The sequence below is a fragment of the Oncorhynchus kisutch genome, linkage group LG28, assembly GCF_002021735.2.
Source record: "Oncorhynchus kisutch isolate 150728-3 linkage group LG28, Okis_V2, whole genome shotgun sequence".
NCBI classification, from domain to species: domain Eukaryota; kingdom Metazoa; phylum Chordata; class Actinopteri; order Salmoniformes; family Salmonidae; genus Oncorhynchus; species Oncorhynchus kisutch.
This window is the reverse complement of record NC_034201.2, coordinates 46,929,821-46,948,227: the sequence shown is the minus strand read 5'-3', so window position 1 is coordinate 46,948,227 and position 18,407 is coordinate 46,929,821. Positions and strand designations below refer to the sequence as shown.

At 40.5% G+C, this 18,407-nt stretch overlaps 2 protein-coding genes across 4 annotated transcripts in view; one reads left to right on the top strand and one right to left on the bottom strand.

The window, feature by feature from the left end:
- Nucleotides 1-7,452, top strand: part of LOC109873447 (cation channel sperm-associated protein 3) — a 19,506-nt gene extending 12,054 nt beyond the window's left edge. The window contains exons 6-8 of one of the 2 annotated variants that reach the window (XM_031808481.1): nt 1,537-1,656; nt 2,711-2,856; nt 5,416-6,465. In XM_031808481.1, the coding sequence (XP_031664341.1) occupies nt 1,537-1,656; nt 2,711-2,856; nt 5,416-5,530 (381 nt within the window). In that variant the 3' untranslated portion in view covers nt 5,531-6,465. Of the gene's footprint in view, nt 1-1,536; nt 1,657-2,710; nt 2,857-5,415 lie in introns of both variants that reach the window. The other variant, XM_031808483.1, reaches the window with a different exon arrangement.
- On the bottom strand, nt 7,453-18,407 carry LOC109873448 (pituitary homeobox 1). Of its 2 annotated transcripts, XM_020465096.2 has the most exons (5): nt 18,285-18,407; nt 17,170-17,224; nt 12,067-12,219; nt 10,513-10,715; nt 7,453-8,754 (listed from the first exon to the last, which is right to left on the bottom strand). In XM_020465096.2, the coding sequence occupies exons 2-5, from the start codon at nt 17,213-17,215 to the stop codon at nt 8,206-8,208; spliced, it is 951 nt and encodes a 316-aa protein (XP_020320685.1). In that variant the 5' UTR covers nt 17,216-17,224; nt 18,285-18,407; the 3' UTR covers nt 7,453-8,205. The 2 variants fall into 2 exon arrangements, with proteins under 2 accessions (XP_020320685.1, XP_020320686.1); XM_020465097.2 differs by lacking the exon at nt 12,067-12,219 and having other exon boundaries at nt 18,285-18,394.

Sequence of the window (18,407 nt, the reverse complement as noted above, 5' to 3'; positions counted from 1 at the left end):
CCTGACTAGTCTCCCAGTCCTTCCTGCTGAAAAACATCACCACCACCATGCTTCACCATAGGGATGGTGCCAGGTTTCCTCCAGATGTGAAGCTTGGCATCAGACAAGAGAATCTAGGTGCCTTTTGGCAAACTCCAAGCAGGCTGTCATGTGCCTTTTACTGAGGAGTGGCTTTCGTCTTGCCACTCTACCATAAAGGCCTGATTGGTGGAGTGCTGTGGAGATGGTTGTTTTTCTGGAAGTTTCTCACATCTCCACAGAGGAGCTCTTTAAGTGACCATCGGGTTCTTGGTCACCTCCCTGAACAAGGTCATTCTCCCCCGATTGCTCAGTTTGGCCTGGCGGCAAGCTCTAGGAAGAGTCTTGGTGGTTCCAAACTTCTTCCTTTTCACAATGATGGAGGCTACTGTGTTCTTGGGGACCTTCAATGCTGTAGAATATTTTTGGTACCCTTCCCCAGATCTGTGCCTTGACCCAATCCTGTCTCGGAGCTCTACGGACATTTCCATCAGCCTCACAGCTTGGTTTTTGCTCTGACATGCACTGTCAACTGTGGGACCTTTTTATACAGACAGATGTGTGCCTTTCCAAATCATGTCCATTCAATTGAATTTACCACAGGTGGACTCCAATCAAGTTGTAAAAACATCTCAAGGATGATCAACGGAAACAGGATCCACCTGAGGTAAATTTTCGAGTCTCATAGCAAATGGTCTGAATACTTAAGTAAATAAGGTATTGCTGTTTATTTGAATACGTTTGCAAAAATATGTTTGTATGAGGAAAAATTGATATTTAGTCCATTTTAGAACAAGGCTGTAACAAAATGGGAAAAATGGGAAGGGGTCCTCATACGTTGTGTACATATATACCTACAGTACCAGTCAAGTTTGGACACATCTACTCATTCTAGGGGTTTTTCTTTATTTTGACTATTTTCTACATTGTATTTTTATTATTTCATAGTTTTGATGTCTTCACCATTATTCTACAATGTAGAAAATAGTACAAATAAAGAAAACCTTTGTGTGTGTGAATAGGGTGCTGTTTGGGACACATCCAGAGTGAGGGGATGGATGGATCGGGAGGCCCTCTGGGTTTCCTTTGGGGAGCTGCTATAGCGTGATAATGTGTGGAGTGTTATTTCCGTCCTCCACCATGTGGCGTGGAGGGGGGGGGGGGCGGTGCTGGTAGTAATGGATCTCTGAATAAACATAACAAGGTAATAGAAAATAAATACGGATCTTAGCCTCTGCTCCTAAGATCCGAGGACGACTTTTAGCAACTGGTTTAAGGGAAAAGCTACCCGTTTTTATATGCAAAAAAAAACAAAAGGCAATTTATATTTCAAATAATGTTGTAATTCACGTACGTCTTGGTCTTAGTATGAACTATTCACTTTTGATGCACAGGTGTTTTCAATCGACTTTTCGGGTTTAATACACAGTACACTAGGAATTCTGCATTTATAGATTTGAAAACCAGTTGTACAAATCGTAGCTAGGAATCCAATACTTTTTCATGTGTTTTCTCCAGCACGCAACGAAGCGTTTTGAGAATGAGGTACAAAGCGAACGGGAGGCTTCGCTGACCCAGAAGAAACACGCCATCATCCAGAGACAGAAGAACGAGATCAGGAATCTAATCCAGAGCCAGGTGACACTCACACCAGAGCCAGGTGTCCCCTCCCTATACTGTGTACTATAGGAATTTGGTCAAAAGGAGTGCACTATATAGGGAATAGGGTGCTATAGTAGTGCACTATATAGGGAATAGGGTGCTATAGTAGTGCACTATATAGGGAATAGGGTGCTATAGTAGTGCACTATATAGGGAATAGGGTGCTATAGTAGTACACTATATAGGGAATAGGCAGCTATAGTAGTACACTATATAGGGAATAGGGTGCTATAGTAGTGCACTATATAGGGAATAGGGTGGTATTTGGGACATGCAGGTTAGGTTTATGTTAGACTATTAAAAAATATATATTTAACCAAGCAAGTCAGTTAAGAACAAATTCTTATTTACAATGACGGCCTACCTCGGCCAAACCTTAACCCGGACAACGATGGCCAATTGTGCACCGCCCTATGGGACTCCCAATCACAGCCGGTTGTGATACAGCCTGGAATCGAACCAGGGTCTGTAGTGACGATACCCTAGCACTGAGATGCAGTGCATTAGACCGCTGCGCCACTCAGGATGCCCTAATGTTACTTAGGACTAAGGTTGGTTTACGTTGTGGGATACCGATGCACAAACAGGTGTTGACTTGATTCTTTACTTTTTCACCCTGATGATAGACTCCGCCATCCATTTTGTGGTGATTGACTCCGCCATCCATTTTGTGGTGATTGACACCGCTAGCCATTTTGTGGTGATTGACACCGCTAGCCATTTTGTGGTGATTGACACCGCTAGCCATTTTGTGGTGATTGACACCGCTAGCCATTTTGTGGCGATTGACGCTGTTTTGTGAATGACACTTGCGACAGACATCCAAACATGACCTACTTAACACGCTCTTCTCCAGACCTGGGTTCAAAAACAATTTGAAATCATTTCAAATACTTAATCTGGGCTTCATTGAGCTTGCCTGGCGCAGTGGAACCAATATAATTAATCACAGGCTAAAGGAAATGCTAAAGCTATTTTAAAGATTTCGAATAGCGTTTGAACCCCGATCTGCTCTCCTCCCTCCATACAGACAGGCAACTTCACCAAGCTAGTGCAACAGTTCAACAAGTCTCTGCGTCACACTGATTACACTGTGATGGAGGACCTGTGTACCAGCATGTCCTTCATAGACATCTACCTGACCACCCTGGATCACCAGGACACCACTGTCAACAAGTAGGAACCCTACAGCACCTTACAGTCTGAACAAGTAGGAAACCTACAGCACCTTATGGTCTGAACAAGTAGGAACCCTACAACACCCTACATCACATTAGTCTGAACAAGTAGGCACCCCACAACACCCCACAGTCTGAACAAGTAGGAACCCTACAGCACCTTACAGTCTGAACAAGTAGGAAACCTACAGCACCTTATGGTCTGAACAAGTAGGAACCCTACAACACCCTACATCACATTAGTCTGAACAAGTAGGCACCCCACAACACCCTACAGTCTGAACAAGTAGGCACCCCACAACACCCTACAGTCTGAACAAGTTGGCACCCTACAGCACCTTACAGTCTGAACAAGTAGGAACCCTACAGCACCTTACGGTCTGAACAAGTAGGAACCCTACAGCACCTTACGGTCTGAACAAGTAGGAACCCTACAGCACCTTACGGTCTGAACAAGTAGAAACCCTACAGCACCTTACGGTCTGAACAAGTAGGAACCCTACAGCACCTTACGGTCTGAACAAGTAGGAACCCTACAGCACCTTACGGTCTGAACAAGTAGGAACCCTACAGCACCTTACGGTCTGAACAAGTAGGAACCCTACAGCACCTTACGGTCTGAACAAGTAGGAGCCCTACAGCACCTTACGGTCTGAACAAGTAGGAACCCTACATCACCTTACGGTCTGAACAAGTAGGCACCCCACAACACCCTACGGTCTTAACAAGTAGGCTCCCTACAGTCTTAACAAGTAGGCACCCTACAAGACCCTACAATCTTAACAAGTAGCCACCCTACAACACCCTACAGCACATTAGTCTGAACAAGTAGGCACCCCACAGCACCCTATAACACCCTATAGTCTTAACAAGTAGGCACCCTACAGCACCCTACAATCTGAACAAGTAGGCACCCCACAGAACCCTACAACACCCTATAGTCTTAACAAGTAGGCTCCCTACAGTCTTAACAAGTAGGCACCCTACAACACCCTATAGTCTTAACAAGTAGGCTCCCTACAGTCTTAACAAGTAGGCACCCTACAGCACCCTACAATCTTAACAAGTAGGCACCCTACAGCACCCTACAACACCCTACAGTCTGAACAAGTAGGCACCCTACAGCACCCTACAACACCCTACAGTCTGAACAAGTAGGCACCCTCCAGTCTGAACAAGTAGGCATCCCACAGCACCCTCCAGTCTGAACAAGTAGGCATCCCACAGCACCCTACAGTCTGAACAAGTAGTCACCCTCCAGTCTGAACAAGTAGGCACCCCACAGCACCCTACAGTCTGAACAAGTAGGCACCCTATTCCCTATATAGTGCACTACTATAGACCAGAGCCCTATGGCACCCTATTCCCTATATAGTGCATGAAGGAATTTGGGACACAGTACACCAAGCACTAAATGTATTGTTAACTGAGCTAGCTTACCACCAAATGTCTGTCTCAGAGACCACACACACACACACAAACACACACACACACTCTCAATCAGAGTCCTATCTGGGTCACAGCCAAACAGACTCTCCTATAAAGAGTTCATGATTCTTCTGTGAGGGGCAAACAGACTGTAAACGAGAGTTATAAAGACAGATAGGTGTTTTTTTTTTTTTTTTTTTTACTCAATTGAGTGTTTGTGCAAAGTAGGAAGAGAATAGGGTTTGAGAGAGAGGTTTATGACAGCCATGAAGTGGAGATAGAGGGATCGGAAATAACATTCTACATGTCCATTAAAAGCTCTCTGTTTGAATTGTTGTTGTTGACTTTCTTTTTCAATACATGGACCGGAGGCACTTTTCAAATCAGAACGATGTTTTTTTTGTTGTCTTATCCTAGAAACCTGGATGTTACGGAAACATTTCTAAGCTGTGTTTTTCTAGAATATCCCGTTTAAGAAATGGATACATCCAATGATGTCAATTTTGCATAATGAAGTCTCATATATATATATATATTTTTTTTTTTACCTAACGATGTAGACTTAGTACCATAATCCTTAAATGAATGTCACGTGTCAACTTCGTCCCCCCCCCCCAAAAAAAATATATTTTTGACGTAAAGATGATGATTTGGGTAATTACTACGTTTTTTTTTCTGTGGACGTGCATGATTATAGTACTTTTGTCGGTGTAGGGCTTGTAACAGCATGCACTATCGTCACCCAGTCTTCTACACGTTTTTACCATCCAAACAACCAACTGTTTTGGTTGTCATTTTGTTTCAGGTTCAAATCATCAAACCACATCCTAAGAAATCTGCAACTAAATGACTATAGACCATAAATCTTTACACACACGGTTTTATGTCTTTTATAGCAAAAACACAGTTGATTTTAAGGCATTGAATAACAAGGCTGCCTTATGAAAGGGTGATATCTCATTTGTAAAGAAAACGTGTGTGTGTGTGTGTGTGTGTGTGTGCGCGTGTGTTATCTAGCTACTGTAATGACTTTTAAGTTATGGGTAATTATAGAGGCTATAGTTATGAAAAGTAAGGTAACTAAAGTGTGATGAAGAGATATATAACAAAAAAGATCGTCCCCTTGCAGGCTGCAGCAGCTGTACTCTGAGGCCGTTCTGATTCTGAGTGACTTACTGGAAGAAGACTTGATTGAAATGGAACAGAAAGCACTGAGAGAGAGGAAAATCAAAATGAGGGCGTAACAACAGGTACAGGAACAGGGATCCGACTGAGAACTACTGAGAGCTGAAATCCTTGTTCATTTGCATACTGGTATTCAAATTAAAAAAAGAGGACATATGTTGGCACGTTTCTATAAAGTTGTCTGTCAGGTCTTTGTTGTGGGTTGGCTATGGTGATGTCCATTCCATTGGATAGAGTTGGCAGAGAATGGTCTTCAAAATGTCTCCAGGATCCATCCCAAATGGCACTCTATTCCCTAGATAGTGCACAACTTTTTTTGACCAGAGGCCCCAAGGACCCTGTTTAAATAAGTGCACTAAGTAGGGAATGGGTTCCATTTGAGGCTGTCAGCCAGGCAGGGAGAGTCCAGTCCAGATGGCCCACATAGTCATGTCTGTACTCAGGTTTGGGGCCACTGTGAGGTAGGCTACTATCTGTAGAATCCGGAGGCCCACGTAACCCCTCTGTCTACTGGTGAACAGCCACAGACAGGCACAACACGTCATCTGTTACACGGGGACTTTATATGGAGTTCTGGATGATTCATTCTCCAAGTCAATACGTGGGTCATGAACTATCTTCTCACTAGTTGCAAACCTGTTTGGTACAAGTACAGACTGTCATTGCATTTTGCGCTGTTTGGAGTAGTTAGACACTCTTGCTGTAAGATATGTTCGGAGGGAAGTAGACACCAGTAATTGCTATCGTGTATGTATATACATAACTGTTTGAAGATTTACAGGGGGTGGGGGCTAATTGGAAAATATATGATTGTTTTTTTTTATTTATTATGATGTCATGAACAACGTAACCATATGACGATAGAGCCAGCCTAATCGCCACGGGTGTATGAAACTCCCATTGACATCAATGCTTGGTTTACACGCTTTGAGTTAGGAAAACGTTTGTCAAGGGTTAGGCCCGTGGGTGTTATCTGATCGTCAAACACTTGATCAGCCCTTAGCAAACTCTGCCAATATGTAATTTAATGTATCTTGATTTATTTGTATAATATTTTACATAAGTTATTTGATTCTTTATATATATATATATATAGCCTATTAAATGAAGAAAGACTAAAACGCAATGACCCCTGTAAAAGGCATATTATCAATCATTAAAAGTACATAGCCATTGTAGTTGCAGCATAGTACGGCGTGAATATCATCCTAATGGGTCAGTACTATAGATATGGGATTGGCTGAAGGTGTGAACCTAGAGATATCGTATTGATCCCCTCTCTTAATAACTGTCAAGAGGAAAAACCATCACGCTTTGACAACTTCAAACACTCATAGTCGTTGTAAAATCTCGCTGATTATTCGCGTTATCACAGTTATTCAGTGATGCGGTTTAAATTGGCTATTGTTCGGGGCCTGTATTAAAGGTGTGTTGGGCTTAGGAGCTGGAATTGGATATTGTGAGAATTTCGCGTCACAATATCCAATTCCAGTTCGTAGGTCTACCAGTATGAGTGTATATCCCCGCTGCAGCATTTTCTTGACAGTAAGAAGAAGAAAAAAAGTCTAAAAACGAATAGCCTAGGCTCAAAAATAAGTGATGAAGAAACCAAGCTGGAATGGAGGGAAATTGCCAAGTCGCTCGCCAGTAGCAAGTCTCAGCTTTTCATCATAGCGAGTTTGATTACTTAAAGGAGTTGCCTGGTCTAAATGCTCTTGCAGTAGCCTGCTTCTCATCTGTGGTTCAGCCCACATCATTCAAACCACAACGCGTTGTCAACATAATAAGATCTGTAATGTGAAATATCCAGTCGAACGAAAAGCACAGACGGCAATCGTCGGAATGCTCATTGACTGGCAGAATATGGATGTTAACTGGTCAAGATTGGTCTGAGTTGTAAATAATGTATTCTAAGCCGGTATTGGCTATTTAGAAGCATGAGTCATGACTCTCTGCCAAAATAAAGATGAAATAAAAAGAATACTTCGAACTCCCATTTTATTACATAAACTTGGAAAATGTTTGTGTTCGTTTATACCTTTTCCCTTTTTATTAAATAGATACCTGAAATAAACTACTATCTGCTTTTATTGTATTCAAACAGATCATCAATCACCTTTTGTTTACAGTATAATGGACTTTGCTTTATCTCACATAATTATCAACTTGTACAAAACACGTTGCACTGAAGTTAAAGCATGCGGGATTTCTATTTTCAGCACGTAAAAATGCTAAAATACTCCAGACAAAGCAGGCTATAAAATGACACTCACGCTAAAAAAAAAAAAAGACACATTTAACCGGGCCCGTGGCACCCCCTGCAAAGACGGTAAAGCACACATGAGCAATATAAGCTATGTACAATATAATTATTTTTCTACCGAGTCTGGATACGCCTTTTTGTTGCACTTTTTTTTTTGTTCCTAATCCAAGACCAGGAGTATACAAGCCACGTTTTAAATTGTTTTGAGTCCTCAAAGCAAGCAAGCGAAAATACACAGATGTTCCTTTGTCTGTTTCTTATGTTCAATGTAACACGTCTTCATCACTTTATAAATCAAAAAAAAAAACATTTAAATTGTTGTGCAAGTTCAATGGTAAACACATACAACCCGCATAATCCATTTGAAAAAATGATTACAACTAATCCAGTTTAGTTGTCTTTCGCCCCATTCGCAGGTAGGCCTTCTAGACCCACAGCTGTCGGCAAATTATTTTCATCGCGGCTGATCGGTCAACTGTTGTATTGGCAGGCGTTAAGGCTAGACCCGGGACTTTGCAACCCGCTGTATCCAAAGGTTGGATGCTGTTTTGATTTCAGTCTCAGAGTCGCCAGGCTAGAGTTACATGTGTCTCTGTATACGCTGTAAGGGGAACCGGGAGGTCCATACGGACAGGCGGAGGAGGACATGGCTGAGTTCATTGTAGAGGTGCCGATGCCGTTAAGATTACTGATGTTGTTCAGGCCCGCAGTCGGCATCCCCGGTACAGCGGAGTGGCCCATACCTCCGGCCATAGTCATAGAAGAGATGGAGTTAGGAGCCGAGAACATTGACTGGGATGTGAGTGGGCTCATTGAGTTGAAAAAGGTGAAGTTCTTTGTGGACAGAGGGGCCGGTGTCAGTCCTTTGTTCGTCCAGTTATTGTAGGTGTAGGCGGGATACATGTCGTCGTAGGGCTGCATGAGGCCACTGAACTGGGGCAGGTAGCTGTTCTTGCACAGGTCCATTTGCTGGTTGCGTTCACGCTTCCTCCATTTCGCCCTGCGATTTTTGAACCACACCTAAATATCAAAGAGAAAAAAAAAGATGTATTCAACATATCTATAACAATAATTTAATTTAATATAATGATAATAATACTGGTATTATTATTTGCCACATGCACAATACAATCCATAACAGTCCGATTTAAAATGTATAGCTAGGCCTATCGAGCCTATGAATGATGGAAAACCTAGAATATCAATATTGACAAAATTGGCTCAGTTTGTCTAATAAGAAACACCTCGTAAATACTTTACCATGGAAACATCCGGTGTATTATATATTTAAAAAAAATATTTATAGATTTTTTTCCCGGTTTTTCTGGGGGTGCCGCGGCTATGTTCCGGGGTAAACGGTTGTAGGCTACTGATAAATTGTCTATAAAGACGTTAACGTTTTGGATGGCATAGGTTTAGAACACATCGGTGGGTATATAAATTAGAAACGTCTTCTCGTCATTGTCTTTTAGCTGTAGGTCTATGTCTCAAAATGAACCAGATTTTAGGCATATTAACTAATGCTACTAGTCGAATTATCACATTCATTGTTATCAACAGTTGTATTATCAATACGTTTTTTTGCTCGGCCCTTTCGCAAGACCATTTAATTAAAACATATGATGTTATGCGTCTATTCAGTGTGTGGGTAATTCCGTACTGTTGGCTAATAAAGTCAACGATACAGTATGATAATCGACTGCAATTGGGGGTCAATAAGAGTTTGTGACCCTCATAAAATTAAAATTAAAAACTATTAGGCTGTGGATAATAGTAATATGATCTTCTAGCCATCGAAAAACTTAAATTAACATCGCTTATTGGGTTTTGAAATACTGTCTACTTGTTGCTAACTGGGGGTGCATTTTGTCGTTTGGATATGTAGGCTTGAAAATATTGACACATGTACATATGTACACATGCATATGCCTAATTGTAAGCCTAGGACACAAACTCAAGCCTATCTTGTTTCTTGCCTATATTGCAATTAAAAACACCCGATTTGTTTATTTTTTATTTTACCTTTATTTAACCAGGTAGGCTAGTTGAGAACAAGTTCTCATTTGCAACTGCGACCTGGCCAAGATAAAGCATAGCAGTGTGAACAGACAACAGAGTTATAGGGGTTTGGGTTGAATTTGGCTAAAAGGGGTTTCCAATAGATCCACTGCAATTATACTCGAAGGAACGGTGTATATGTAGAGTAAGTATGGACATTACTCATTGCACTTCACTAAACATGTTTCTGCTGTAAAAGGTTTCTAGAGTAACACGTCTACAGTGGAGTGTCGTCGAACAATACACATTACAGCACTAATCATATCTGTAAGTAAACTGTTACCGAAATAAATATGTATAAATGAATTGGCGCAGTATAGGGGTGCAGGCTACAGGCTATACTTATTAAAACATAGTAGATGCAAAGTCACCAAAAGTGGATACATTTGTGTTCATTTGTCACCCCCGAAAGATGTTATCGAAAATGTAATTGGTGGGAGAACCAGTTAGTTTGAGTGGGGATTTACAATGAGCAACTTTAAAACGCTTGGGGGAGGAGAATTATGGTGTCAGTTCCACGTCATACCGTTAGTAATCATTGGTAATTATTGCGACGAAATCATCCAAGTGATATTCGAGTGTAGGCTTGAAGTAAAGTAATAAACCCCGAACAAGTTTCAACTGAAAAGTTTTCACTGTAGAATCCGTTCATTCACATCTTTATGGTTTCCCTCTGAATAGACTTTACACACGTTTTACGCACCGCGTCTCGAGACTTACCCTGACTCTGGCCTCGGTGAGGTTGGTCCACACGGCTATCTCCTCTCTTGTGCTCATGTCCGGGTAGCGATTCCTCTGGAAGGTGGCTTCGAGCTCTTGCAGCTGCTGGCTGGTGAAATGAGTCCTCTGCCTCCTCGCTTTCTTCTTTTTCGGGTCGTCTGCGTTGCCATCGTCACTTCTGTGTTCTATGATCCTCTCTTTTTCTGCGAACCCCCCCCCCAAAAAAATTATAAATTATGGTTATTGTAATGTAGCGTATACTGAGCCAGACTTTCTTACATTTTTACATAGAAGGGTGCCCCTCCCCCATGTGGTTCTGTACAATCTCATTCCAACTCAACTCATTAGTTTAGAGGCCCAAAAAAAACGCATGTACAATTTTGTACAAACTACAAAACAGTTTAGTTCTGCAGCACAAACGCATAACAGGCCATACCTGGCAGGATAATCCTAGCAGTGTTTGAAGTGTCTATAAATCACTAAAGTAAATGACCAGTTTCAAAAGCCTATTAAAAAAAGACCACAATAAGTATCACGTGCTCGTGGTCGTCAAACATTTACGGATTTGCTCCTGGTTCAATATTGATTATTTTAGAAGCGCTATTAAACATTTATCGGCCTCTACCTGCATAAACCAACATTCCCTTTTGTTGCAACGTTTGTCCAGTCTTATCCAACGTCCATTATCTTGCCAATGCTTGTCTTTACACGTTAGCGCCTTTGTTTTTATACCTTGAAAATAGCTAGATGTAAGAAGGGCAATACTTTAAGACGAGAGGTCAGTTCAAAACAAAACGCCATGTTTTAATAGCTGAATGGCTAGAGCTATTCTCCTTAGGCCTACGTCTCGTGATCTCTTTAGTATGATTATATATCTCTTTAGTATGAGATATATATATATATATATATATATATATATATATATATATATATATATATATTTTCTACGGAAATTGCCTATATCACCGCTATTAAAACATTATCGATGTACAGCTGTACAGCTGATGAAGAGGTGTGATGAAGACACACCATCCTGCAGCGGGAAGAATGCGATTTGAAAACTCATCAACCCGTAGGCTATTTCTTGTTATCCTATGGAAAGTGTTTTTTAACAAAGTATTTATTTGATAATATCCTCGATAATGTTTTAATAGCGGTGATATAGGCAAACACTTCAGCAAAGCGTTTTAGACACGACATTTAAGTCTACGGAAATGAATACTGAAATTATTAATATGACGCTGAAGAATTCCCATTCATACATATTGGGTAAAATTCACATTCTATTTGAACTTTTTCCTGCACGTTTTTACAAATAAAAACGTAGTTTGTTTTAACAGTGGGACACTGCTGTTTCACATAGCCTATGGTCTGTGTATTTTAGTCCAAAACTCAACGCATTGGGCACGTTGCATGGTACATATCTACGTGTCTTTTATCGAAAACCTTACGCACACAAGTAGGATGTTTAGCAAGAAAAGCCGTGTTTTAATTATACCTAGCGATAATGATAGTAGGTAGGCCTAATGCAATGTTATTGCACCGTAAATGTACCTGCTATTTCAGTATCGGATGACTCGCTGCTTGAGTTCTCTAACGTTTCTCGAGTGTTGTTCGAAGTTCTCGGCAAGTGAAGCGTAGAAGCCTGCATGTCGCGCGTCGGTGGGGGTCTCACGGTCTCTGCAATTCTGTCCAAATTCATTCCACCTTGAAAAGAATGATGCCGTATTAAAAATAAATATTCAATCCTGTATATTCGAGCTTTCTCAATCTTCAACACGAATGCTTAGATTTCCATCCGTAGCAAAACACTTGCCATTGCAAAAAAAAAAACTTTAAAAACAGATTTCCAAGAATTTATTCTCCGGAAAAACAAACCCACTTTTCCTCGCAGCAGTGACAGTGCGTTATGCTTTCAGTTTCCGCTAGTGCGGATATGCCCGGTGTGACCGAATGGAAGCGCTCGCAGCAGAACCAAGGGATGTGACCCACCCATCTTCTGCGTTAAAACCTCCCCGAAATAAGGAGTCCCTCCCACCCACAAAGAGGATTCAATCTGACTGCAGGAGAGGATTTTTCGTGGGGATTTATCTCAGGGGAGCGCATGAGGCAACAGCGAGTTGCATTGGAAAGTTTGGAAGAAAATGGGCCCTTTATTCAGACATGTTTGAAATATGCTCCAGCGCAATGGAACTGCCCGACAGCTGGGTGCGCTTATATACACACGCACACAATGTATGTCTCGGATATGAACGGAGCTGAATAAACATTGCATATAGACCTGCCCATGTTATTTTCAAGGCCAAATATATATTGGAAAGTACCTAATTTATACGTAAGTATGTATATGGTAGAAGCTTAATGCAGCAGCAGTGTACTATGTACCGTAATAGTCTATAAATTCATGGGTGAGGCCCTTTTAATGACCTCTTTTTTTCACGTCTTCTAAACAATCACGGATTAAAAGCAAGTGAGGTGGACCCTGTGTCAAAAGAATGAAGTGGTGTGTTTGTGTGTGTGTGTGTGTGTGTGTGCGTGTGCGCGCGCGCGCGTGCGTGTCACTGCACTGATTCAGGCATCTTCACGTGTAGCCTTTCAAAGATAAGACAAATAATCTGAACTATGAAAATTACAACCTCATGAGAAATGACTGCATAAAGTAGGCTACAAATTATGATGATATGCGTGTAGGACCTTTATATTTATTTGAGGCTTTAATTTTGTAAACTTTGATTTAACTATTATTTATAGTTTTATAACAACTTGCATATACTAACTATACAACTATACAGCTATGTCTTAAGCAATTATTTGTTTTTAGCTGTTAATGTGAAAAATGGCAGCCCTATCAATCTTTTATTTGGTCTTTTACTACACTGAATGACCATTTCTCAGCGGATTAAAGCCCCCCCCAAAATGAAATTATAATATAAAATAATGTAAATAAACTAAAATATTTGCATAAACATTTTTACTGGAAATATTCTCGTTTACTCGACCGATTTTTTAAATGTACAACCGTAACGGTGGCCTATGGCGTACACATACACTAGGCCATAGGCCTCTACACATAAATTCGTCTCGTGACAGTTTCTAACTTTATTACATTTGTTGGAACTAACGATTGATATTTTGCATTCAGATAGGCTAGCCTTATGTCACTTGATATTAAAAAAACACATTGCCTAAATAATGGCATCGAGTTGAGTTGCTTGAGTTTAGAGACTATTTTGGACAATCATACAGGCCTACTGTAAATCAGCGGCGCCTGCTGGTAAGACATGACTGAGATGAAACGTCACATCACACAGTCACGAGCCCGGCCACTTGAATGGATTTTCTGTGAATCAGTTCAATATATTTTAAATAAAAAATAACTCTTTATTTTTTTATTTTTAAGAAAGCCTTTATATAGACTAGGTCAGGGTTCACCAACTGGCGGCCCTTGTTTGACCCCCAAAGTATTTGTGTTTATGTTTGGCCATAAAAGACTCTAAAAACACCAGCAAATCAGCTCCAAGTTATTTAAATTCTGGAAGTCTGTTCCAAAGTATTACAACTCATAATTGAGAGATATACAGTTTGTGATCATATAAAAATATAAGCAATGTTTGACATGATTCTGTTTTAGTTAAATATTATATCCGTTTTGGCTTATTTTGGTCAATTTGCAGTTTACAAATTATTTGTAATTATGTTCCGGTCCCCTGACCACAACGCCCAAGAAAAAATCGTCCCGCGGCTGAATCTAGTTGATGATCCCTGGCCTTGGCCTATAAACAGCACATATTCGTCTGTCCTTTAAGCGAAATGTCTGTCACTGCTGCAGCGTTACAATACATAGGAAATAGTAAACAATACTGGGAAATCAACACCATTATCAATCACCTGTCATTTTAGTTAGCAACACAATATGCAAAAACAATGCAAACTAGTATTTAAGTTGATAGTCGAGTAAATGTAAAGGAATGAAGACGAGGCAAGGCGCGCCTCCCAGTGTCAACCTGGATTGGCGTAAAACATAGGCCTATATCTGCATTCATGATTTATTTTGTGAATGATTTTACGGATTCAACGTTTTGTCATCCATCGTCAATAAAAATAATAATAATGAGTAACTCTGATGGTAGTCCTGTTTTATTCGCCACGCTTCCAAACGGTCCCAATAACAATGCAGTATTATAATGACTTTGGCCAGGTAGCGTATGTAGCTTCTAGTCTTCTAGTCTCCTAGCCATGTCGCCGGCGCCAATGCTAAGCGCTTTAGGTCATTGTATGACATTACCTTTTGACATGAGAATCCCGTCGAACTGTAAAGCTTTCCTTCGGGGACTTTCAGAAGGCAATTGTGCAACCTCTCAACAATCACTTTCTTTTTTTCATTCATTTGTTCCGTTTCCTCGCCAGAGTAATGTAATATTGTTTTTATGTTATTGAACCGCTTTGTAAAATGAGTTTTCTGGAGCACTTGAATGCACGCCATGCTGTTACACGAAATAACGTCTGCAGGCCTGCCCATTCCTTCTATAAAAGCTAGAATAATATAAACCAACGAAGTGGTTTTGCATCTGATCTTTCCTTATTGGTTCATGCACTCTTGGCTGTGTGTCTTGGTCAACTGCATTTAAACTAATCCAGATACCAACCAAACATGTTTAACTCCCCGGAGTTGACTGGAACGTTGATGGAAAGGATTCGATCCTGGTAATAGTGAAGAACTGAGATAGGACCATTAAAATCAAGGGCAAACACCATTGCCACACCAAACGTCTCAGCGAATGAAGACATGTAAGCTAATGACAAACTAATCTCTACTACTTAAAGTAGTAGGTTCCTACTATGTAATAGTTTTGAGGGCACCTAAAAAGCCCAATTAGAGTGCTCTTGGGGTGACGACATTGGCCTACAGTACGTGCAATTACACACAACCAAATTAAGATGCTCTGACCAACAGAGATGTAGTCAGCATCCCTTTGGGCTTTGGCTCGTATGTTAAAGGCGAGACTGGACTGGTGCTGTTACCTCCTTGACAATCTATGTCATAGGGCTAATCTGCTGATCTCGTGCATATACGGTGAAAGAGGGACAATCATGTCAATTTTGTCCTTCAACGTTCATATTGGACTGCGGCATTGTTGGCTCGGCGTGGTCGGATAATGCGCTTTCAAATATAAGGCACTTTGCGTAACGGATGGTTTACAGAAGTTTTTAATTCCTTCACCAAGACGGGTTACAGGGTAGAGGCAAGATAAACAGTCCTATTTTCTCGGAGGACTGAAAATAAACTCAACGACCGTCGTTAATCATCACAAACAAAACAAAACAAGAAAAAACTGGAATTCAAGCAGGGCCTAGTGTTTTTGTTGTTGTTTTTATCGTCTTCTATTCGTCGGACCCAAAACAAACTTATTCAAAGTGAATAAATAAATGGGGTTTGAATGTAATTGGACAGGCTGCGTCATTGGAAAAGGTACGGATATAATGACATTATTACTTTAGTGATCGTCATATCTTGGCCATCTACAGTGGAAACTTGGTCAAAGGCCTGCGTGACCAGTTCCCGATAACCACCCTGACATCTGAACAAGTGTTTCAGTCCAAATGTCTCTATCATTTCACTCACGAATGGATATTAAAATTAATGAATATTAGGCTACTTTGTACCATATTGGTTCACAATATCTTTTTATTTGTATTTTTACCTTTATTTAACCAGGCAAGTCAGTTAAGAACAAATTCGGATGACGGACTAGGAACAGTGGGTTAACTGCCTGTTCAGGGGCAGAACGACAGATTTGTACTTTGTCAGCTCGGGGGTTTGAACTTGCAACCTTCTCGTTACTAGTCCAACGCTCTAACCACTAGGCTACCCTGCGGTAGACTGAGGTTAGATCATTATTTACCCTCCACTTCAACAGTCCTCATCAGTATAGGCTACAATATCAATATCTTTATAAAATATAGCCTAACCCGTTGATTGCGTAAATGCAAACGACATCGTTAATTCAATTCCAGGATCAGCGTTACCTTATAGATTGGACAGACTAGGTATGGGATATAATGATCATAAATGAGCAAAAATTCCTGTTTGAATGTATTCGTGTGGTTTGCATAGCCTACAGGTTAAAGGTCTGTGTCAAATAACCTTTTATATGGAATATCAGTAAAGGGTATTCGTTTTTCACATTCACCGCCTTATTACACATACACGACAGAAACCAATTAAGGATCCTAGATCTCTAAACGTTGTTATTTTTTTATGTTGTTATCCCAACATAGTTTCAACAAGTTTATTTAAGCCACGGTTAGACAAACAATAAAAGTAGTCTATATTTTTGCGTAATAAGGTAAATCAAAGCAAACAACAAATCCTTCATAACGAAGCATGAACTATTAAGATGCAAGAAGCGTACACAAATATAATATGTAGCCTGTGGGCATAATAAAGGCTTGATTATGCATTTATAAGCTGTCAATGGCGCATAAAAATAAATAAAAACTAGGCATACGTTCTCAACACCGTGTTCGTTTATAATCTGCTTGTGCATTGACAATGCATTCTTTTAGCCTTTAGCAAGTCTTTATGAATGCATAATAAACCACGTTTGACCAGTAAATTGTTACCAAAGTCTGAAAGAAGTAGTGAAGCGTGCGTACCTGAATCTCCGCACGAGATTACATTCTTTGACAAATTAAGTTCCATTCCAGATGCCTGAAAAAATAAAAATAACAACGGTGCATTCAACATCATACACTTTTATACAGGTTCGTCATTGTGACCTTCTTACCTCTATTGATACATCATTATAAAACAGGCATAAAACAGGCCTATATTGGTCCAAGTGAATAGCGTGCACGCACTTGCCCCTTTGCTTAGGCTACTTGAAAATATAATGAAAGAAATGCGTGCACAACTTAACGTTCAATTAATAAGAGTCCTTTTTGGCGGCACTTATTAACCAATGGGAATTGTGTTGACCTTTCGTTCAGAGATACCGTTGCCTAAAAGTCTTTATCGTGATGTATACACACAACCTCTCTTATCTTCAAGAATCCCTTTGCTCGCTTTATGTCCATAATAAATCGTGACGTAATACATGGCTCCCATTCTTCACACCGATGTCACTCACTCACACACACACATGAGTTGTGATATGTCAGATTAGTAACATATTCAAGAGCACGTACACAAAATATATTCACTAAAAGGCTTTTGAGAATTGAAAAATGTGTATTACATCTAATGATGCGAGGGCGCATTTTCTTCTATCGTTGTACCTCTCACGCGATATCGTTATTTTTCAGACGGTCATAGCCTAAACACAGACATAGCCTAAAGTCTTCTCATCCATGCACTTATGAAAATATCATCAAATTTAACATTTTTATTTCAATATCCAACAACACCCTATATACCCCGACAAGGTTGCTCTTCTGCAACAGTCAGGTAACCACCCTGAAAGCGATGTCATGACAATGCGTAATACTCGAAGCCTCGATGTAACGACTTGACAAGGACAGGAGAGGCTACACATGTCCACCAATGTGTTAAGACTGCGTTATTGCTAGACCGTTTGGATGGTTATGTTCAGCGATCTCGCAGACTATCTAATGACTCTTGTAAAACACAACTGTCTGCTCTACAGAACTGCCGCGCAAACACAAACGCTCTCATGCATATCGCTCCAGACGCTCACAGCCTGATCGTTCGTTCTTATAGTAAACACATTGAAAGGTATATATTTTCCACACAACTCGAATAGCCTACTCACCAGTTAATTCCCAGCAAAGATAGAAAAAATGAGTCGTTAATATGTCCACATGCAGGTGTGAAACATATCCACTTAATTGCTGGCATATGCTGTGTCCAAATATGCGCTTTGAATAGCTTCCCC